Source organism: Myotis davidii, unplaced genomic scaffold (genome assembly GCF_000327345.1).
Source record: "Myotis davidii unplaced genomic scaffold, ASM32734v1 scaffold524, whole genome shotgun sequence".
NCBI lineage: Eukaryota > Metazoa > Chordata > Mammalia > Chiroptera > Vespertilionidae > Myotis > Myotis davidii.
The window spans coordinates 797,965-821,175 of NW_006299263.1; the positions used below are offsets into that span (position 1 = coordinate 797,965).

Sequence of the window (23,211 nt, forward strand, 5' to 3'; positions counted from 1 at the left end):
CTTAGTGGTTGTTCTAGGGCTTACCACATACATCTTACTATAGAACATTTCTATATGGCATCTCACATAAGATAAATGTTCACAAAAGATAAATGAAATAAACTTTACTCATGGGCCGGCAAAGCAATAGAAATGGGCTTGGTTAAACGCAGATGAGGCTTGGCATAAAAGAGGAAAGTAAAACATGATTTGTGATCTTTCAGACCAGCCTCAGGAACATCCATTAAAATAAACAAACAAACACAACGGGTCATTAGAAATACATTTTATCACTTGCTCTAACATAACCAAGAACAGACCTGAAAAGTGACTTCCCTGAGAGCCTCAGGACAATACAGATGAAGGGACTTCTGATGAACTGAATGCGTGTGTTGGCTCTGCTCTCTCCTGAAATATCCTGGAGCACTAACAGTAAAGGGCTTCACACACACATACAGACACACACAGACACCCACGCATGCACGCGCACACCCTCAAGATAAAGAGAAACAGAGACAATAGCAACAGCATTCTGGAAAGTAAAAAGTAAGTCAAATGGTAACTGTCTTAGCAGACCCAGGAAAGTTCAATTCAAGCCTCAATTTATACTGCAGAACCCACAAAAAGCTCAGCAATTGAAAACAGTAGGTACGCCTGAAAATAAAGTTGAAGATGGGCCACCCCTGTTCCTGCCACCCACTCGGTACTCAGCACATGAATGAAAACTATACCTTAGCAAGACATCATAAACTTAGAGAAGAGAAATTCTACAAGTTTCCACAGAGCAATCTACAGGATACATACCAAAAATCTACACTCAATTGCATTGGACTTTTCAATAGCATTTCTGGGAGCTAGAAGAATAGAGCAATGCTTTCAAAATTCTAGGAAAAAATTATATCTAATCATTTCTATCGGAGTGTGAGGGTAGAACAAGGCATTTTAAACGTGCAGGGTCTCAGATAGTTTACCTCCCAAGTATGCTTTCTCAGGAAGCTATTGGAGGATGTGCTCAGCAAAATGAGGGTGAAAAGGAGAAGGAGGAGGGGCAGGGGCAAGGGCAGGACTTAGAAAACGGAGCTTCTAGCAGAAGAAAGAGGCACAGAAACCTTCAGGATTGTGGTGAAGATCATCCTAACCTGAAAGCTGTGCAGCAGGCTGGAGAGCAGCTACAATCAGACCAGGGGAAGAGAGGAAACTCTGCGAGAGGATTTCTTAAGATAAAATTGTTAAAAAACAGAGTTTGAACATATTGAGGAGAGACTGCTACAAGTGAGGCAGAGGTTGGACATAAATTAGTAATAAGTACATTGAAAACGAAGCAAATAAGCAAACAAGTTAATTAGTAACTCAAGGAGAAATAAAAAGTTGTGCAGAAAGGAAAAATTATCCTAATAATGTTACATGGCCTATGAATTGCATACTAGAGATTTAGCCAAAATTGCATACAGATCATGTTATTACAATTCCCTTTACCTGTTTCTTCAGCAACAAAATACCTTCTACATAAAGAGTCACATGAAGATTTTCTTATTTCACTTATCTGTCCTCTTGCTTTAGGTTTCACAGTATTTATTCAATAAAGATTTACTCAGTCCTGACTGCGGTCTTAGCATTAAGCCCTGTAAGGGATGTAACAGGCACAACATAAAGGCCTCTGCTCACAAGGAGCTCAAGTTTAAGAAAAATTTATAACAATACAAAGCAATAAAAGAGCTGTGGCCTGGCTGGTGTGGCTCAGGGGTTGAGCATCAACCCACGTACCAAGAGGTCACTGGTTGGATTCCCAGACAAAGGGTACCAGCGCAGGTTTGCTCTAGAGCAGCGGTCGCCAACTGGTGGTCCGCAAACCACTGGTGGTCTGTGAGGTCTGAAAGGTTGGCGACCGCTGCTCTAGAGCACACCCATGCCCCTTCTCGGGCATGAACTTTTTACTTTCTTTTTCGTAAACTCTAAAGGTCCCCACAAGACTTGCCACCAGGGGAGCAGTGGGCAGTGGCAGCCTGTTCAGGGCTAACCCTCTGATCCTGTCTCCCAGGCCCCTTTTTCTCTGACTCTCCAGTGAGCTAAAAGCAGCCCCACCTTGACTCACTTCTGTCACTCCAGCAACAAAATACCTTCTACATAAAGAGTCAATGAAGATTTTCTTATTTTACTTATCTGTTCTCTTGCTTTAGGTTTCACAGTATTTATTCAATAAAGATTTTCATATCCCAGGGAGCTCACAGCAGCCTCACCCTGACTCACTTCTTTCCTACGACGTTTCTAGGGAGTCAAAGCAGAGCGCCTCCTAGGCTCCTCCTGCTGCTGCTTCCCTTGGTCTCGCCTTTGTTTCGCTGTCCCAGCTTTAACAAACGTGCTCTCAACATCACCTGCACTCGTGTGGTGAAACCTCTCCTGCACAAAGTCAACAGCCCACCCGCTCCAGGCCGGTCCCTGTCTGATAACATTAGCATGGCTTTATAAATTCCTTCTTTATCTAGGTCCTGCCTCAGCCAATAGCCTTGGACATCATGGGAGTGATGGGTGCCGATCCCTGCACAGTCAAAAATCCACATATAACTTTGATTTCTCCAAAACTTTCTAATGGCCTACTATTGTCCACAAGCCTTACCGAGAACATCAACAGTCAATTAACATATTTTGTATGTTAAATGTATTACATACTGTATTCTTATCATAAAGTAAGCTAAAGAAAAGATGTTAGCCTGGCCAGTGTGGCTCAGTGGTTGAGCATCGACCCATGAACCAGGAGGTCACTGTTCGATTCCTGGTTAGGGCACATGCCTGGGTTGAGGGCTTGATCTCTAGTGTGGGGCATGCAGGATGGAGCTGATGGGTGATTCTCTCATCACTGATGTTTCTATCTCTCTCCCTGCCTCTCCCTTTCTCTGAATTCCATAAAAACATATGTTTTTTAAAAAAGATGTTAATAAGAAAATCAGAAAGGAAAAACATTTACAATACTGTACGAGTTTATTTTAAAAAGTCCATGTAGAAGTGGGCCTGCACAATTCAAACCCTGCTGTTCAAGCGTCGGTGCTACCGAGCTATAAGCCGCTCTCAGTGCCAGGCTCCCTCGAGCCTGCAACCTCTCCTGTTGCCTTCTTCATCTTCTGTGTGGACGATGCTTACTGCTGCCCTACTCCTGCTTTAAAGCCTAGACCACTTGCCACTTTTTCTTCATCTTGGGACACTGGAGTAGGCCAGGGGCACATCTTTATTCTTTGGGAAATAGCCCAAATACGAGGGACAGGGAAGAGATAATGAAGCTCTGCTGGACGAGCTGTGGGCAGGGGTCAAGGCCACTGCTTCCCTTTCTCTTCGGTTTCCCTGTGTCTCTGCCACCCATGCTGAAGAAGGGAAGTTTCTCTCAGAGGCACTATGACATCATGGAAAAAAAAGAAGACCTCTTTCTCTCTGTTACCTCTTGACCTCTGAGCCTCAGTTTCCTCATTGGTAGGACAGGGAGAATATCACCTTCCTTTCAGGGTTGTCAAGTGTCTGGCAGAGAATAGATACTGAGTACAGATGGTCTCCAACCCTCCCCAGCACAGACAGCCAGCACAGCCCAGGTGCACTGTGTCTTCCAACAATTCAACCCAAGGTGATTTACCCAGATGAGCAGCGATGACTATGAACTTGAGTGGCCCAGGCACTTCTGTGAATTCCTCAGGATTAGAGAACCTCATGGCTTGGGCCTCCTAGGGCTGCCCTTCATAAAAAATAAAGGCTTCTCACACTGTGCTGAGTTGGAGCAGAAGGCTCCTTAACTTTATCCGAGAGCTGGAAGGCTGCTGTGGGAGTGGCTAGAGCAGCGGTTCTCAACCTGTGGGTCGCGACCCCTTTGGGGATCGAACCACCCTTTCACAGGGGTCGCCTAAGACCATCGGAAAACACATATATAATTACATATTGTTTTTGTGATTAATCACTATGCTTTAATTATGTTCAATTTGTAACAATGAAATTGGGGGTCACCACAAGGGTCGCGGCATTAGGAAGGTTGAGAACCACTGGGCTAGAGAAGCATAATAAATTGCATCCCTCACCCCAACTGCATTTGTTGTACGTTGCCTTCAGCTTTGCCAAGGCCCTGCAACTGAGCCGCCTCTCTGAGAGGCTGAGCCAAACAGCCACACACAAGGCTAGGGTTAGACTGCTTTCTCTCCTCTGCCCTTCCCCCTCATCTCTTGACAACTAGTACTGCCATTACCCAAACTAACACCTGGGCTCTACTTCCTTCCCTCGACGGCCCTTCCAACATCCTCTCCCCTTCCCATCTAGGACAATGTTCTGTGAAAGTTAAGCCGATTCAAGTCTGAAACATTCTCCAAGTAAGGCATTTGGTTCCTTTAATGTTCCCACTCTCTGCTGGAGGGTGAACAATCAGATATGCAGCCTCCAGAGTAAGCTAGCAAATGATCCCAGCCTTGGGTAAGGGGGAGAGGGAAGACTGAACATTCACACATATTTCAGCCTGGATCTTTTCCCATCATTTTCTCCCTTCAGGAGAAACAGCACAGAAATTATAAACTTACGTTCCAGAGAAACTGGAGAAACCATTTGTGTAAACAGAAATAGTCATGATGGTTTCTGATGACCCGTTTAGTAAAGCAATGTTGGAAGGAGGAGAAGCGTCTTGTTAAACACAATAACAAAAACAATAAGGTATCTTCTTATCCCATTATTAGAGGCCTGGTGCATGAAATTCATGCACTAGTGGGGAGGGGGGTCCCTTCAGCCCAGCTTTTGCCCTCTCAAAGTCCAGGAGCCGTCAGTCGGATATCCTTAGCACTGCTGCGGAGGTGAGAGAGGTTCTCACCACCGCTGTTGCGCTTGCCAGCTGTGAGCCCGGCTTCTGGCTGAGCAGCGCTCCCCAGTGGGAGCGCACTGACCACCAAGGGACAGCTCCTGCGTTGAGCATCTGCCCACTGGTGGTCAGTGTGCGTCATAGCGACCCGTCGTTCCACCGTTGGGCCAAAACTGGCTCTCTGACATCCCCTGAGGGGTCCCAGATTGTGAGAGGGCGCAGGCCAGGCCGAGGGTCACCACCTGTGCACAACTGGGGCCCGGGAGGGATGCGGGAGGTTGGCCAGCATATTAGGCTTTTATTATATAGGATGTCATACTAGAGGCCTGGTGCACAAATTCATGCACAGGTGGGGTCCAGCTGGCCCACCCCAATTGGGGCTGATCAGGCCGTGCTGGCCAGGGAGAGGGGCCGCAGGTGGTTGGCCAGCCAGCCCTGCCCCCGATCGGTGGAGGGGTGATTGAGGGTGGGGCTGGCTGGGGGTAGGGGCCGTGGGCGGTAGGCCAACTGGGCCCTCCCCCTGGTCGAACTCCCGGATGAGGGGACAATTTGCATATTAGCTTTTATTATATAGAATTTTTCACACAGTAGTATCTTTTCCATTTCTGCATCCTCCGCACTGAGCATAGTGCCAACATAAAGACAAATACCGTATTTGCCGGCGTATAAGACGACTGGGCGTATAAGACGACCCCCTAACATTTCCACTCAAAATACAGAGTTTGTTATATACTCGCCGTATAAGACTACCCCCTCTTCCGCACACCTTCCACACACCAAATAAAAGGTAAAACAATATCAGATTTGATTTTAACATTTTAATTTATATTCAAATGCTTATGACATGCAGGAAAACTGTCACAAGGCTGTATGTAATCAAACATATACATAAAACAGTGCAAGTTTATTACCGGTAAACATACCGGTAATTCACTAAAGAAAACACACTCTATAGACTGGTACCGTAGATGCTTCTCAGGAACACAGGCAAGCAGCCCACAACCTAGAGGGACTGTCAATGATAGAAGTAAGATAACAAATAGAGGTAGAGAGCAAGTGCCGGGCAAGTCCCTAGCAATCACTAGTGCGCAAGTGCGAGCTCTTCAACATTCTAACAGGCACCATGATAGCGCAAAATCGCGAATCTTCAATGCATATGTAAAGAAATATACGGTAACCCGAATTTACCACACTCGCAAAACCGCACACAGCCAACCATACACCCAGTATGGTATCGCGATTCGCGATTTTGCGCTATCATACTGGGTGTATGGTCGGCTGTGTGCGATTTTGCGAGTGTGGTAAAATCGCATAACAGCAAAATCGCATAACAGCCGAGCATACACCCAGCAGCGCTGCTGATGCCTGAACGGTATGTGGAATGAAGTGGGCGGGCACCGGGAGGCCACTATGGCACGGGGCAAGCACTATGGGCAGTCTATCTGAAGTGTACCTGGCGTATAAGACGACCCCCCACTTGGAGGCATATTTTTCAGGGCCAAAAAATCGTCTTATACGCCGGCAAATACGGTACCTGTTCTCGTAACTAACACCTCAGAAAAGGCAAGAACCAGTGAGTCGATACTAATGAGTCCTATCTGTATGCCCCAGTAAGTTTGGGTGGAAGTGAGCCCTAGGACAGTGGGCTAGGTGGCGACCACAGCAGGGAGGAATCAACCAGTGAGCCAGAAGAGGAAGGCTAAGCAGGTCCCAGCGGAGCCTCGGCTGACCTGCTCAGTTTAGGGTTCTGTGGCAGGCAGCTTCTGACACAGCTCCCGAGCATCCCACCTCCCGTATTCAGCCCCTTGTGTTGATCCCCTCCCCGAGTGTGGCTTGCTTCTAGTGCAGTAATATGACAAAGGCCACTGGTTGTCACTTCTAAGGTTAGCTTGGGTCCTCTTGCCTATTGGCTTTGATTTAACCACCTGCCACGTTGTGAGATGCCAAGAGGGGAAGCCCTTGGCAAGGGCCTGAGGAAGGCTTCGGCCCAAAGTCCTTGAGGAACCGAATCCTGCCAACAACCACATGAGTGGGCTGAGAAGGGATCCCTCCCAGTGGAGCTTGAGATAACTGGCCGGGTGGAGATCCAGGGCCAGATGACTCAGTTATTAACCAATCAGAAAGCTTCCTGAGGTCTGCTGCAGGACAGAGGCAGTGTTTACTACCTTCCCCTCAGTGTGAGCTTTTCTTGGGGTCTCTTCAGTGACTTTACAAACTGTCTGCACAGAACTTCTGTAGAAGGCTGATGTGCATATCTCATTTAATTTTGATTTTTGCTTCTTTTAGTTGCAATATTGAGCAATTAAGCTCTTTTTTCCCCGCCATATTTCTAAATGAGGGTAAAAACTTCCCTCCCAAATTGTTCTGAGCACTACAGCAAATGCGTAGTAAAATAGATATTGATGTGTAAATAAATATATATGATATTCAGTACATATTAATTCCCCCTCACCCTTTTATTCTCCAGTTCTTTTGGGTACCTTATATACTCACTACACCTTTCAGATCTAAAACTACCTAATTATTTGTCATTTCTCTATTTGGAAATGTCTAGAAGGTTTCCTTTATCATATAGGTTTGGTGACTATATTTTCACAAACAATTCGAGTAAGTTTTCTATCAGCTAGACAACAGACTTAAACTAGAAATCGGTCAAATATATTGTTGGCATTTTCAAAGGTACAAAGTTTCATTCTTGTTTTACATAATGTGATCTTTCCATTATTTTCTCTCCTGCCTGGTGTGCACTGGCTGATTTTATTTTAACTAAGCCACTCTTCCATGTTTTCACCCACACTGCTCCCTTCTTCTCAACCTGTGGGTCGTGACCCCTTTGGCGGTCGAACGACCCTTTCACAGGGGTCGCCTAAGACCATCCTGCACATCAGATATTTACATTACGATTCATAACAGTAGCAACATTACAGTGATGAAGTAGCAACGAAAATAATTTTATGGTTGGGTCACAACACGAGGAACTGTATTTAAAGGGCCAGAAGGTTGAGAACCACTGTCTTAGAATAATCTCTGTCCTCATTCAAACCTACTTACCCTGCCAAGACTAGCCTAAGTCTTGCCACTTGGTACCTAATCTTTCCTTGATAAACTCGAGTACAGGGACTGTCTTAAACTTTTGGGGACATTTTTCTATGAACTTATTATAATGCCAGGCACTTGGTAGTTAATCAACAAATAAGTTTGAAGTTCTCTGAATTCCATTTTTATACCCATAAATTCCTTTTGCTAACATCTCCTTTTACTCTTTTGAGCTACTTAGTCCATTTGTCATTACTTCTTTCTATCTCCTAACATCTTGTCTTTAACATCTGTACCTTAGCTTTCCCAAGAACTCTCCTTATGCTCACCTGCGGACATTATCACACAGAGGCATTTAGAGAGCCATTCAAAGCCATTAGGATGATTGGCTGATAAGAAATACAGTGCAAACAAGCTCTGGGTTTTTTTCTGGCTTTCTAATTTATCAAAGTCAAGTTCTCAGAGTCTAAATGTTTCATAAGTACTTTCTAAAAGATTTCCTTGTTTTGTTTTGTTCTTATCATACTCGAGTGCCTACTAAAGGACCTCCCAGTGCTCTGACACCAGGCCAGAGCTCTACCTGTCCTCCCACCCAAAGCACAGGCAGCACATGAGCATGAGTTTTTGTGAAAAGGGCAGACGTGAAAGTCCACTGGAACCACTTAGAAGCTTATAAATAAAACATTGGCTGGGCTTTTTCTAAGACTTTGATGAACGAACGAACAAAATGAATATAAGAGCAAAATACAAAAGAATATAAGCAGCAGAAAAGTTGTTTCCTCTCATTACAGCAAACTGTGCTTGACACACACGTGGGTTGGGTAGGGTGGAGATGAGTGAGCAGAGTGACATCTAGATAGTTCACTGAATGTGGAGTTTCAAAAACCATGCATTTAATAGTAACCTAAAACTAGATTAAAACTCCGGAATTTTGTTTTATATCAATTTATTTCTAAAAAGGACAAAGGCAATTGCTTAGGCTACCACAGGATAACAGAAACAATTCCTGAGAGCACCTAAACTATCTCTGCTTTAATTCTGTGCTCGTGAAAAAAACTCTTTATCTATAATTTGATCTCGTAAGTGGACCTGCTGACCAAAACAGAGTGTCCTAGAGAGATGAACCATTCTAATTCAGGAGCCAGGCAGACGTCTCAGTGTAATGTGATTACGTGGAATTTCTGTGTGTTAGTCAATATCCTGGGAGTTGGCTTAGCCTCAATCAGAGGCTAATCAACTCTGAGCGAAATGGCATGATTAAGTTTCTGGGACTGCAATGCTGAAGAACTCGCTGTGAGGACTCCAGCAAAGTACCGCCACTCCACGAGGATCTGTTTAAGGAGCCTCTCCCTTGGACATCTTTAAAAACTGTAACATACGTGAGCTTAGAGATAATTTAACTCAATTCTTTTATTTTACAGAAAAGGAGACTGAATCCCAGAATCTAAATGACAGTACTAAATAACTAGAGGCAACAGAATTAGAAAATTGTTTAAGAGACTTTGAATGGTGACCACACAATATAAAGATGATTTATTATAGAACTGTACACTTGAGACCTATATTTTATTAACTAATGTTACCCCAATAAATTCAATAAAAATTTAAAAAAAAAGAGAGAGAGAAAGAGAGAATGGTTTCCCTTCTACTATCCTACCTTGCTTTTATCAGGAAAGGCAAAATCTAACAAAAAATTAGTCTGTGGAAGGCAGATGTGTCCTGGTAACTGATAGGAGGCTACGTGAGCCAAGTGCATCAGTAAAAGTGAGAAGGATGAGGGTGTCTACTGAGTACTTCTATGTGCTTACCATTGGGGGGTGTGGGGAAAGACTTGACTGATATTGCTCATTTAATCCCCCCAACAACCCTCTGAAGTTGCTAATATTATTCCTCGTTTATAAATGAGGAATCGGAGCTTAGAAGAAATAACTTGTGCAAGCTACCAAGAAGCAGATCTGAAATTCAAACACCAGCCTATTTGACCTCCAAGCCCACAGCTTTAATGTTCTTCCTACGAGAGTTAGACCTGATAAATTCCTCTATAAATACCAAAGAAGTGTCAGAGCCGAGGAACTTCAACTAGAATATGATTGTTTTTTCTTTTATATCTTCTGTAAGGTATGAACTCACATTTTAAACTCTGAGTACTGAAAATTGCCAAAACATTTCAGCCTGGAATGTATCAGTGCATAATTCCTTAATGCCTTTGAGCACTATGACAATAACCTGAATTATAATTGCAGATTTCTAGTCTCATACGAAAAAATGGCAGCCTGAAACAAAAAAAAAATGCTAGAGGATGGGTTAGTTTCTTAAGTGAAATATTTTGCTTTGAATTTTCCCATTAAAATATCTAAACTCTGAAGTGGGTATGGGAAAATCAGAAACTCAAAAATTATATTGCAGGGGATTCTCCTTTTCCTACCCTTCAAACTCCATTTTCTCAAGAAGACTAAACTGCAACGTCAAAATGAGGAAGAAGGATGGTTAACGTCTAAATAAATCTCAGGAGAAGTGTCACCTGAGGCAGGGAGTCAGACAGCTGCCAAAAAGCAAGAGTAGTAGTTTTTTTGGTACACATACTAATACTAAATCAAATGCTAATTCAAACTACGATTTAAGGGAAATGATTTAAGGGACTTTGTCAAACTCTTTTGACCAATGAGTTAGAAAAATTTTAATTTATTGTTTTCTTTAGTTGATGGTCTTATTAGCAACTTAAGCTACTAAAATGCATTAATTCAAGGCACTTCACCAAGAGATTGCCTGCATGACGTTTCAGCAGAAGTAAAAAACTGGGGGCTCAAATCTCAAATCGAATTCACAGAGGTGTTTATAGCTGGATCGTACAGGATTTTATTTTAATGTGTGAGCCAACATTTTCAAGAGATTTTTTAAAATGACATTTAAAACATCCAAATTTTGAGTTTCTCTTGAAAAAAAAAAAAAGATTTGTCAGTGACAGGTTCATATTCCCACGTGGCCACCATCGGCTGAAGCTGTGTGTCAGCTGTGCTCCTGGAGTGGTAAGGTCCCTGATCCACACTTCCTGGCTCTCCCCTCACTCCTATGCTTCTCTTCCCCATGCCTGGAACCACCTGAGTTTGTGATGCCCACTTTAGAGGAATCAGATAAGGAAAGTGCAGAAATTAAAGAAAAAAAAAGAAATAACAAATGAAGAGAACTTGGGGAAAATGTCAACGTACTAGACAGCAAAAAGCAGTGATTCTCAATATCATTCGCCATAGTATTCTGGGGCCCTAGAGATCAAGAGGCTTGTGACAGAAACATTCTAAAGTGACATAAATCCTTTAGCATAAATATTGTCCAAATGAAGCACTTTTTGTACTCTGGCCAAGGTTAAATTCTAGGTGGATATTTCAAAAGGATTTTTTTTTTTTGTCTGATGTCAACTACAAAACAACTTTTCAAACTCTTCCGCCATTTCTGATATGTATGCTGAGTTTACCCAGGAGAAAAAAGATGATGCAGCTTTCTTGGTTTGTCTTTCTAACACCTTAATATATTCTTTCCAATAATTAGACTCTCCTCTTTCTCTATCAATAAGCATAGCTCATCTCATGCTCAAAAGTGAAAACAAAATACTTGACCAGGATCAGAAATATGGTCATGACATATGAAATAATGAAATATGGTTTTCCCCAAAAGCACAAGTTATTCCTTCTGCTCCTTTAACCCAGCTGGTTTTCAAGTCTGACTTTTGCCCACCAGGTGGCGAAATAGCAAATTCAAGATTTTATTTCAACTAGCACTTTTTTAAAAGGTAGATTTTCTAAGATTCTTAAAAAATAACTTTCAGCCCCACCCTACCCTTCTGCTTCTTCAAGCTCAATTCACCTCTCCCTAATATACAATAGCACTTCTTCTGTAAGCCAGTTATCTTGTATTTTATAAATGGGAGGCAAAGGAAAACTGCCAAGGACTCTGCTCAAGGTCACAGAAGAAAAGGAAAAATAAGGACTTGGAACTTCCTAAGACTTGGCCCAGGGTTTGGGAGTCAGGAAATAGTGACCTTTGAACGTCATTTCTGGTGTGCCAAAATTATTTGCAGCAGAATATTATAAAGGGTATAAATTTAAAAGGAGGAAATAAGGGGAGCCAAGGCATACATGTTCCATGGGGAAAGGAAACAAAGTTCTCTGGTTTCCAAGGAGGGATGTAGAGACCTGGGTCCAATGTGGTTCAGGGAGCACGTGGGAGAGAGAAAGAAAAGGGGTAGAAGATACAGCAATGGCAGGAGGAAATGAAGCAGAGAATAAAGATGCAAAATGAGGGGAGGGGTCTCTGTATTAAGCAGGTAACCATGTAAAGACTCAGACATGTGCGTGTAAGAGAAAACGTTTCCTAACCCCAAACCAGACAGACACCATATCCCCAAGTGAGGACACAGAGGTGTGAAGAAGATCCGTGAGACACAGGAGAGAATGTGCAGATATACATCCTTCCTCCTTCCTCACATGAACAGGGTCTCACACACATGTGAGAAGAAATGTGTGTGTATTCAAGAGGTGGTCCAGCACAGTGGTTAAGAGCAAAGACTCTGGAACCACACTAGCCTGACTGTCTGGGTATGAATCCAAATCCTACTGTAGCTCAGTAGCTGGGTGATCTTGAACAAGTTACTTAACCTCTCTGTGCCTGCTTTCTCTTCTGTAAAATGAAAATGTTAAAAATTAAATTTAGCCCTGGCCGGTGTGGCTCAGTTGGCTGGAGTATTGTCCCATACACCAAAAGGTTGTGGGATTGATTCCTGGCAAGGGCACATATCTGGGTTGCGGGTTCAGTTCATGTTTCTCTCTCACATCTATGTTTCTGTTTATCTCTTTCTCTCTCTCTCCTTCTCTCCCTCTCTTTAAAATCAATGAAAATGTCCTCGGGGGAGGATCGAAAAAAATAAAAAATAAATGTATTAAATAAAACACTGAGAATAGGGCTACCTACACTAAATAAAATAAATAATCCATATAAAGGAATGCATAGAGGAAATTTACATGCTCAAACTCTGAAATAGTTACAGTACTAGTATAAAAACAAAGCACATTCTCTTAGCTACATTCATGTATTCTTGACTTTCTTAATGTTAGATTACTAGATGGTGAATAATCACTGATCTAGAAGGAAAGAGAACTCGGTGGCAAGTCAGATGGAAAAGAGGGGCGTTGGTCAGAGTTTGTGGAACATTGCTACTTGAGAAGTCACAGACGAGCCCTGACTTGACTCTGGATGCCAGGCCCAGAGGCTGGGTGACTGTGGTGCCTGGAGGTGAGGGCAGCAGTGGGCAGGATTGGAGACACTGTAGTATGTTAGGCCTGATTAGTGTCCTCCACTGCCAATGAAGTGTGAGAGCACTGAAGTGGAACCAAGCTGCCCCCTTGCCTCATCTATTATCTTTCTACTTAGATCACCTCTTATCTTCTGGTTTCTGATCCAGGGGCCACTGAAACTAACCTCTCTGAAATGTCCACAGCTAAGGGCCTCATCCACCTCACGTGCTGATCCGTCTGCAGTATCTGAAACCACTGACAAGCCTGGGTGTCCCCCTTGGCTTCCACTCAGGGCTCCTCATACCTTCCTAGTTACAACATCTCAGCTTCTTCACAATTCTTACCAGTTCTCTTCAATTCTATTGCAGAAATATCTTTTAGGCTAGTAGACCCTTCATGTTCATTGCTACTGCCTTAGTTCAGGCCTCTGTTCTCTCCCCTGGGTTTCTGACACTGTCTTCCTTTTGGTCTCCTGCCCCCATCTGTATACTTCCATCCACTCTCCATGCTGCTAGAGTTACCTTCCCCAGAACAAATACTTTATCATGTCATTCTCTTCCTCATAAACCTCCACTGATGGACTTCCCACTCTCAATAATATTCAAACGTGACACATTAAGTTTCATGTGACACATTATCTTGCCTCAACTTCCCTCTTTAGTTTCATCCTCTCTTCTCTATGCTACCCATTCTAATCCACCCTGAACTTCTCCCTGTTCCCTGAATACACTATATCCTAGGATGCTGTGCCTGAATCTTTTCCATCTGCAAAAGTCCTTTTCTTCCTCTGAGAAGTCCTCCTCAGCTTCCCTAAGCAGAGTTCATTCTCTGAGTGCCCACAGTACTGTGATCAAGCATCAGATCTAATGCATCCATCCCACTTGTAATCTACCTGCTGTCTGATTTCCACCGACTCCTGAATACCTCAAAGACAGAGATAATTGTTTTACTAGTTTTTAAAAACTCCCAGGCCCAACACAATACCTTGCCCATGGCATGGTTGCCTCTCAAATTATGTTGGTTGAATCAAACATAACCCTTTCATAAACAGGGAGAAAAGAATCTAAGGCTGTACATAAGGGGGGCACACAGGCCTTCTGCTCACCGCTGAATGTCCTTGTTCTTCCACAAGGAGGCAGACTGCGCCTTGGGCACTCTTTCAATGAAATTCACCAGCTCTTCCATGAGAAGCCTGAGTTTAATCAAACAAAAAAAAGTGATGAAAATTCATAGAACTAGGGAAACACCGCACTCTAACACAGAATCCAACAGAAATGGGCTTGTCTGCTTTCTCCCTCCCCAATTATCTTTCCCTCTGTTGCATATGAATGTGGGCACCATTTTACATAAAGTTGAATACAAATCTAGCCTCTTACTGAATTTCCAAGTTAAGAATTTGGAATATGAATGATTTAGTTCACCTTTAAAACAAGCCTGGCATGTTTTCATCTCCAAACACTGAAATAGACAGGCATCTGGTTTAATTCTCACTCTAAGATCGCTGCCTTTATGTAACTAAAAATACAAACGGAGAAAAAGTTAAAAGATTGTGAAGTACTTGCTATTTGTGGCAGCAGGTATCGGGTAGGATTTTTAAAATGATATTAAATGGCCTGGCCAGGAGGCTCAGTGGTTGAGCTTTGACCTATGAACCAGGAGACTACGGTTTGATTCCCGGATTGCGGGCTTGATCCCCAGTGTCGGGGCATGCAGGAGGCAGCCTATTGCTGACTGTCTCTCATCATGGATGTTATCTCTCTCCCTTCCTCTCTAAAATCAATAAAAATATATTTAAAATAGATAAAATAAAATGATATTAAATGACCAATTTAAACTGGTAAAGTTTTTCTTCATGTGTGTTTTACGGATTAATAACATTCCATATGGAATATTCTAAAGCAGGGGTGGGGAATGTCTAGCCCTCAGGCCATATAAGGCCTGAGAAATCATTTGGTCTGGCCCTGCCAAGGCATTATGGGTGAGCTAATGAAATGTTTGACCAAGTACAGCAGGCTAATTTTTAAATTGATCATTTTGTATGGCCCTTGAATGATGCTATAAATATCCAAATGGCCCTTGGCAGAAAAAAGGTTCCCCACCCCTGCTCTAAAGACTGATCCTAAAGACCTAACTCAAGAACCTACAAAAGACAGGCTATGCACATCGAGAGATGGATTACCACAGAACCACAGCGGAGGGGATGTAAGAAATAACCCCCTCGATGGGATCAATGGTCCGCATGCTCTGAGGGGTTCATGCACAGAGAACTGTCAGATCCTGGATAACTCCAGGAAGACCAATAAGCTGGAAGCAGGTTTTCAACAGCACGAAACCCCTTGCATAACCCAGGAGAGATGATCCATATTGACTCCAATCCAGTCCCAATCAACCACAAATGTATTCACACTTGAATGCTGAGCATCTTCATTTCCTTTCCATTTATTTATTCCTAATACCACCCCTCCTTAAAACTTGAAGGAGCAGTGTGAGTCCCAGCATCTAAGATCTGGAACCAGGATCATTACCATTCTGGTTACAGCTTTCAGGAGAACCGCTGTAACTTTTTCAGACTGGAGTCCAATGTTTTCACCTCATCCTCCCACTGAAACTGATCCATCACCTCCCATGTCTTATGGTCCTATAATGTCTCTTCCTCAGATCCCTTACATTTTCCTATACACACTGCAGGTAATGTGATTTAACACAAAAATAAGGACATATTGTTTTATTTCCAGTAACTCCATCTTGTTGGACTCTGCAAGACACTAGAACCCATACTTTTGGTCTTGATAGTTTCATCTTATACCACACTTATTAGTTTGCTTCAACACAATTCTTTTCCCTGGAGTAACTTTCTTCTCCTAACTGATGCTATGGCTACTTGCAGCAACCACGAAGGCTCGGGAGGGGCAGAAAAAGAGGGCGTTCTGAGTCAAAGGAGGCCTCAGGTTTTACTCCTTGGAGTTCGGCGTTTCAGTCTCCTAACAGTCCAGACAACTTACCCATCTAGTGACTTATCCTGTTTTCTACACGCTGTCTGCATTTGGTCTGCACTAATCCATAAAAGGGGGGACATTTTGAAAACAAAGTAATAAAATTTCTTCTCTTAAATATGCTATTCCTTTCTCCTGAATCTCTTCACAGTGCATATTTGTGGCATCTTATCAAACGTTACCTTCCCTGATTAGCATCTGCACAGAGGACCTGTCTCAGGAACTCCTTCTTCCAGTTTTGATTCAAAAAAAAAAAAGATAGTGAAGACTACTGGCAGCATCAGTCTCTGGGAGAGACCAGGGACCATCTGTTTTATCTAGAGAGCAGTCTATTCATGCCTGTCCTCCGGGTCGGCTGCTTGGGAGGAAGTAACGATCACTCCTGGCACAGCACTCTATTAAGCAGTCACCAGTGAGGGAAGGAGCGCTGGGCCTCATGCTCACGGGATAGAGCAGTGTCTCACCTGCCGATCTGCACGGTGGGCTCGGTGGCGTACACCGTGCCTGTGAACCCGGTGTGCTCGGTGATGTAGGGCAGCGCCATCATGCAGTGGTAGTTAGAGATGAGGATCACATCTACCGTAGACAGATCTATTAGCTCTGTCTGAAAAGAAAGGAGAGGGGATGATGCATATCTGTTGCGAGCCCATAGATCAACGTGCTGCGACTGAAAGGGGATGCCGTCAGAATGCAGAGTAGTTTGGGTGCTACGGAGTGATGATGGTCTTCCTGCGACACTTCTGTTCTCACCTTAGGGTGTTTCCTGATATTGACGTTGGGTAGCAGGACAGGAGGGCTAACACCGAGAATGCAGCGTGGACACCAGCAGCGCCCTGAGGCACTAAAGCTAGTTCTGAGTCACCCCTATGGGGATAAATGCTGCCTGGCTGGTGAGACCAGGGAACACGACGCAGAGACAGCACAATATACCCTGTGAGGGGAACTAGAGTGCAACGCGGCCCCGGCACGGATTGCGGGAACAGAGGGAGCAGCACAGAGAAAGCAGCTCCCCCAAAGTCAAACGTGGGAACTAAAAAATGGACACATATGTAATACCCTTTGTAATAAAAAATAAAAAAAAACAAAAAACAAAAACAAAACAAACAAACAAAAAAAAATGTGGGAACTGATTTTCTTTTTTTTTTATTCCAGAGAGGAAGGGAGAGGGAGAGATAGAAACGTCAATGATGAGAGAGAATCACTGACTGGCTGCCTCCTGCACGCACCACACTGAGGATCGAGCCTGCAACCCAGGCATGTGCCCTTGGCTGGAATCGAACCTGGGACCCTTCAGTCCACAGGCTGATGCGCTATCCATTGAGCCAAACCAGCTAGGGCGGGAACTGACTTTTGTTGTTGTTTTTTTAAGGTAACTTCTGACCACTAGTGCTGGATATAACCACCGCCCCCCCACCTCCAACCCCCAACCCCTGCCCCCGCCAAAAGAAAAGAAAAGAAAAGAAAAAAGTAGTGGCAGTCACAAAAGGAAATTATATTCTTATTTTACCCTAGTCTTAACCCCAAATCTACCCCTTTTCTCATTAAGGGCATGTGAAAATGGCAAAGACAAGTTGGCAGGTGAGGGAAAAATGCTACCATGTTCAGTAAATTTTATGAGAACTCTCTTCTAAGGAAATGATTCTCTTACTGATTTGCCCAGATGAAAGAAACCACTTCTCAGAACCACCAAGCACCTCATGCATGCCCCTCTATGGCAGTGATTACTCTGTACCATGGCAACTCAAGTATCACTTTCTCCCTTACATAGTAAATGTCTTTCGGGTCAAGAATCCTGCTGATTCATCTGTCCCTTCCCAGCTGCACAGCCGGCACAGGACTGGCCTCGGCTCTGCTGCTTGAGGGATGCAGTTATAAGCAGCACCTTTGTGGGGAAAGCTGAGACGCAATCACCTCAACCACAGAGTCCCCCTCACGGAAGTTACCCCCGGGAAAGCGCACGGTGCACTGAGGACAGCCTGCGGCGAGTCGAGGAAGTCTTTCGGAAGAACGGGTCATTGCCCTAGTACGTCCCCCACGGAGAAGTGACAGAGATGTCTGTGCCGTCTTTGCAAATGACAGAGACAATGTACCATTTTGCTGTGGGTGTTTTCTGGTTGAGTGACTTGACACATGAAATAAGTTAATTTAATAAGGCTGCTGAGGCATAATCAGCTCCTGAGGGCGGCATGTAGATTCGAGGTCAAAAGCTACATACTGCCGAGGGCAATGGCAATCTGTGTGAATAACAGGCTTAATGACAGTATTCAACTTACATCACCCTTGACCCCATGTCGTACACTGCACTTCCAAGACAACGTCCTCACCATGAAAGGTCACGTAGCATTCTGCTGGTCCTAGCCCCACCACCGCTCTAGAACCACTTTTATTGTTGATTTTACTTAAATACATTTTTATTGACTTCAGAGAGGAAGGAAGAGGGAGAGAGAGATAGACACACCAATGATGAGAGGGAATAATTGATCGGCTGCCTCCTGCACGTCCCCCGCTGGGGATCGAGCCCACAACCTGGGCATGTGTCCTGACTGGGATCGAGCCATGACCTACGGGTCTAGAAACACTTTTACACAAAGACATGAAGACAGAGAGGCAGAGTGATAGACCCAGAAGAAAACGGGGATGGACAGCTGAGGCAACAGCCAAGCTCCAAAGCTTCTCTACTTTCCTTTCCTGCCACGTACAGGACCTGCGTGAGAATATTTGACATTTCTCTTTAATGTCTAAAAAAATCAGCCCAGAGTCTATAATGATGAGAAATTTGGTGGGGACAGCTGGAAAAAAATAGGTATGTATACTCTGTCTGCATACATGTCAACAGTGTCTACATAAACATTTTTCCATCTGAGAAATTAATATCCAGGCCACGTTTATATACTCACATGTATATATTTACTTACATACTTTTACTCAGTGAAATCCAATAAAGATTAATTTTAAACTGTATATGGACACTTGGGTTCTACAGCCCATAAACTGGGTCAAAACTACCCTAATTTATTGCTTGCCTATTATACTGTCCTGGGCCTTATATGCAGTCCCTGGTGTAGAAGTTAGGGGACAGTAGGATGTTTAGGTAGTCGTACAAAATTATAAATTATAAACTCCATGAGGACTGGGGTTAGGTCTGCCCGACTCACCCAAGTCAGTGAAGTCTGGGCTTAGTAAGCACCTCTCTCCTGATTCTCTGACTCTCCTATTTTCCCCTGATGATGCAATGCTCTGGTTCTACCTTAAAATAGCAACTATTACTAACTTGTTATATAAGCTATAAGTTATGACAGAAGTTGAAAAAAAATTATATGGCTCTAGAATCCTAAATATATCAATACTCTTTGAGCTTGCCAAAGCTGAATGGCAAAATGGTAACTGTCTAATTTTAAAGTTTAGCACCCTATGGAGCAGACCAAAAAGGTCATGAGAACACCAACTCAGGTTCCACACTGTTGTCCGTAAACGAGGGTGCAGCAGTCAGTGCCGTGTGTGGTGCACTGGAAGTAAACACAGCACCGGGAGCAGGAGTCTTTGAACAGATGGGGAACTGCCCCACCAGTTCCTCGATGACAAATGAAGATGACAGGGAGGCTAACTGCAGGCAGGGAGAGCTCAGGATTCCTGATCACTGTCTTCCTTCAGCCCTATTCTCACTACTTTACCTCAAACTCTCCCCCTTTGCTGCTACCTTCAATGACCACGTCCTTCATTGGTTTCCTTCCTTTCTTCCACTCGGGTACAGCAAAGGGCACATACACAGACTTAGAAGAGAGAAAAATGGTTATCTACAGGGTATCAAAGAAAGTGTAGAAATGGAAAGAGAGGAAGAGAAGACAAAAATAAGGGGAAGAGCTCTCCATTTCTTTTCTCTTTGGCACTGGACTGTGCAAGAATTTTCCAGAGGTGCTGTGATCCATTGGGCGGCAAGGAGAAGACAGGATGGCAGCTTTGCACTGATTTCCTCAGGAACCCCGGATTAGCTACTGGCTCCCCTACACTCCATCTGTCCGCTGAGAGCGCCCAGGCCACTCAGGGGATTAGGCCTGTCAGCTGAGATTCGTTTCCTTTAACACTAATGGAAACTGATCTCTGTTTCCTTTTAAGGATGAAACTGGCCTGAGACTCTTATAATGAGTCTCACTATGATGGTAATATGTAAATGACAGATATCCATAACTCAGTTCAGAATTCGTGAATTTCAAGCAATATTCAATGTGATCTTTCCGGTCAGCAAGAAATTTTACAGTTTACTGCACTGGCTGAAGAACAGCAATTCCCAGTTACCCACTCTAAGCAAGACGAGGAAAAGTAGGGCTAATCTAAGTCACAGGCACTGTAATTACAAAACAAAGGTCTGAGCTGTTTCCTTACTTTGCTCAAGAGCACAAGTGTCAGTGGGGATTATGGAAAGAGCTAGGAACAGGAGGAAGAGAGTGACAAATGATGCCCAGACAACAGAAAGAACTCCTAAATGATATCTCAGCTGTGTAACAAAGTGGCTGAAATAACAGATTCATTTCAACTTGAAGAGAGAAGCTAAGCCCCTTGAAATTATTTCTTGACTTCATTTTGAGAGATGACGAGATATGCTTTGTTTCTACAGTGAGGTTCACTTTAATCTTACCTCTGGTAAGCAGAATTCAGGCACAGAATCCACAAATACATGGCCCGAGCACTCCTTCAGCTCCTAAAAGAAAGGAAAAGGAAAAATTCTAGGGAGAAATATCCAATTGATACAGCAACAAAGAAATTTCATCCTCAAACCAAATTTTCCATGAAGAATCAGAGATGGCTAGAGTTGGAGGGAAGCTAGAAGGTTATGCAGGCCAACTGTTTCCAGTGTAGGCTCAGGGAGGTTAGGTATTTTATTCAAGATAACAAATGCTGGTAGGTGGCAGACTCAGAACCTGAATGCATATTTCTTGATGGCTCTATGAGGAAGCCAAGTGTGGACACATGCTGCTTCCATAATTCATGACCCAATGCTTCTCGAATAATAGCAACATCAGAATACACATGGGCACACTGATGGAGTCAAGACTCCTGGGCCCTATCTAACAGTCAAGGGATCAGAAACTCTGGGGATGAGGTCATGGAACCTGTATTTATAACGAGCACTTCCAGTGATTTTACTATGCAATCAGGGCCAAGAGGCAACTAAGGAGGGGGATGAAGAGTAGAAGGTAGGAATTAAACTACCACCCCACCCTACCCCCGCCGCATTATCATCATGAATATAATCTTTGTCCTTGCAGAGCATGCAATTTGAGATTATAAACCAAATGTAATCATCCAAAAGAAAAAAACATATTTGTAGTACAACTTGCCACACTGCTCATGACCTACCACATTGGATATGCCTGCCTTAGCTTGGACTCCCACACAAATATCCCCGAGAAAAAGGTGAGTGCAAGCTTAGATGGAAGGTGCTGAAAAACAGGGGGAGGGTGTGCAAGTGACAAAAGGAAAGGAAGAGGGCCAATAATGGATGCATTATTGAGCTATACACCTCTGTGGGCAAGGGAGACTTAATCCATGGGGACACTCTGGTGCATAAATCACCTTGGAGTTATCCTACCCAGGGGACATGGAATTTGAGGTATTTATATAGCAACCTCTGCATTTTAGAGCTGCAGGAAGAACTCTCTGGAGAACCATCCAGGGATTGGCAGCTGGAAGTACGGCCAGATCCCTGCAGATGTGTGAAGCGGCCAGGGAGGAGCCCGAGCCCAGGCAGGGCACTGCACCACTCCCGCTCATTCTGGATCCGCTGCACCTGCCGCCGCCACTGCTCAATAAGCTCACTGAGTGGCGTTCCCACTGTGGGAGCACACTGACTACCAAGGGGCAGTTCCTGCATTGAGTGTCTGCCCCTGGTGGTCAGTGAGCATCATAGCAACCAGTTGTTTGGTCGTTTAGGCTTTTATATATATATACTAGAGGCCTGGTGCATGAAATTTGTGCACAGGGGGTGGGGAGGGTATGTCCCTCAGCCCAGCCTGCACCCTCTCCAATCTGGGACCCCTCAAGGGATGTCCGACTGCCCAGTGTGGAATCGGGCTTAAATGGGCAGTCAGACATCCCTCTCACAATTTAGCACTGCTGGCTCCCAACCGCTCGCCTGCCTGCCTGCCTGCCTGCCTGATTGTCCCTAACAGCTTCTGCCTGTCAACCTGATCAGTCCTTAACCACTCCCCTGCCAGCCTGATCGACACCTAACTGCTCCCCTGCCAGCCCGATTACCCCCAGCTGCCCTCCCCTGCAGGCCTGGTCCCCCCCAACTGCCCCCTCCTGCTGGCCTGGTCCTTCCCAACTGCCCTCCCCCTGCTGGCCTGGTCCTCCCTCAACTTCCCTCCCCTGATGGCCTGGTCCCCCCCAACTGCCCTCCCCTGCAGGCCTGGTTCCCCACAACTGCCCTTCCCCTGCAGGCCTGATCTTCCCCAACTGCCCTCCCTTGCTGGCCATCTTGTGTCCACATGGGGGCGGCTGTCTTGTGTTGGAGTGATGGTCAATTTGTATATCACTCTTTTATTAGATAGGATATGTAGTTTGGTTGACAGTTTGCTCTTTCCAGAACAAGAATTTTGTTCTATTGGGTTTTCATTAGTCACTGAACATATATTTCTATATATTCCTATGTATATACTATATAATAAAAGGCTAATATGCAAATCGACCAAATGGTGGAACGACCCGTTGCTATGACATGCACTGACCACAAGGGGGCAGATGCTCAATGCAGGAGCTGACCCCAGGTGGTCAGTGCGCTCCCACAGAGGGAGCACTGCTCAGCCAGAAGCCTGGCTCACGGCTGGCGAGCACAGCAGTGGTGGTGGGAACCTCTCCCACCTCCACAGCAGCACTAAGGATGTCTGACTGACGGCTTAGCCATCAGTTAGACATCCCCTGAGGGCTCCTGGGCACAGGCGAGAGGGCTCAGGCTGAGAGGGTGCAGGATTCGCCCCCTCGCACCCCAGAGTGCATGAATTTCATGCACCAGGCCTCTAGTGTATCTATAATTATATCTCAGTCTGAATGATTTTACTCTCAATCCTTATCTGAAGACAGGGTACTAATTATATATTATTTTCCTTTT

At 44.3% G+C, this 23,211-nt stretch overlaps 1 protein-coding gene across 1 annotated transcript in view; it reads right to left on the reverse strand.

The window, feature by feature from the left end:
- INTS9 (integrator complex subunit 9) overlaps nt 1-23,211 on the reverse strand; it is a 100,537-nt gene that overhangs the window by 36,054 nt on the left and 41,272 nt on the right. The window contains exons 4-6 of the mRNA XM_006774762.2: nt 20,740-20,802; nt 16,571-16,710; nt 14,219-14,305 (exon numbers count right to left, since the gene is read on the reverse strand). Coding sequence (XP_006774825.1) covers nt 14,219-14,305; nt 16,571-16,710; nt 20,740-20,802 — 290 coding nt within the window. The remainder of the gene's footprint in view (nt 1-14,218; nt 14,306-16,570; nt 16,711-20,739; nt 20,803-23,211) is intronic.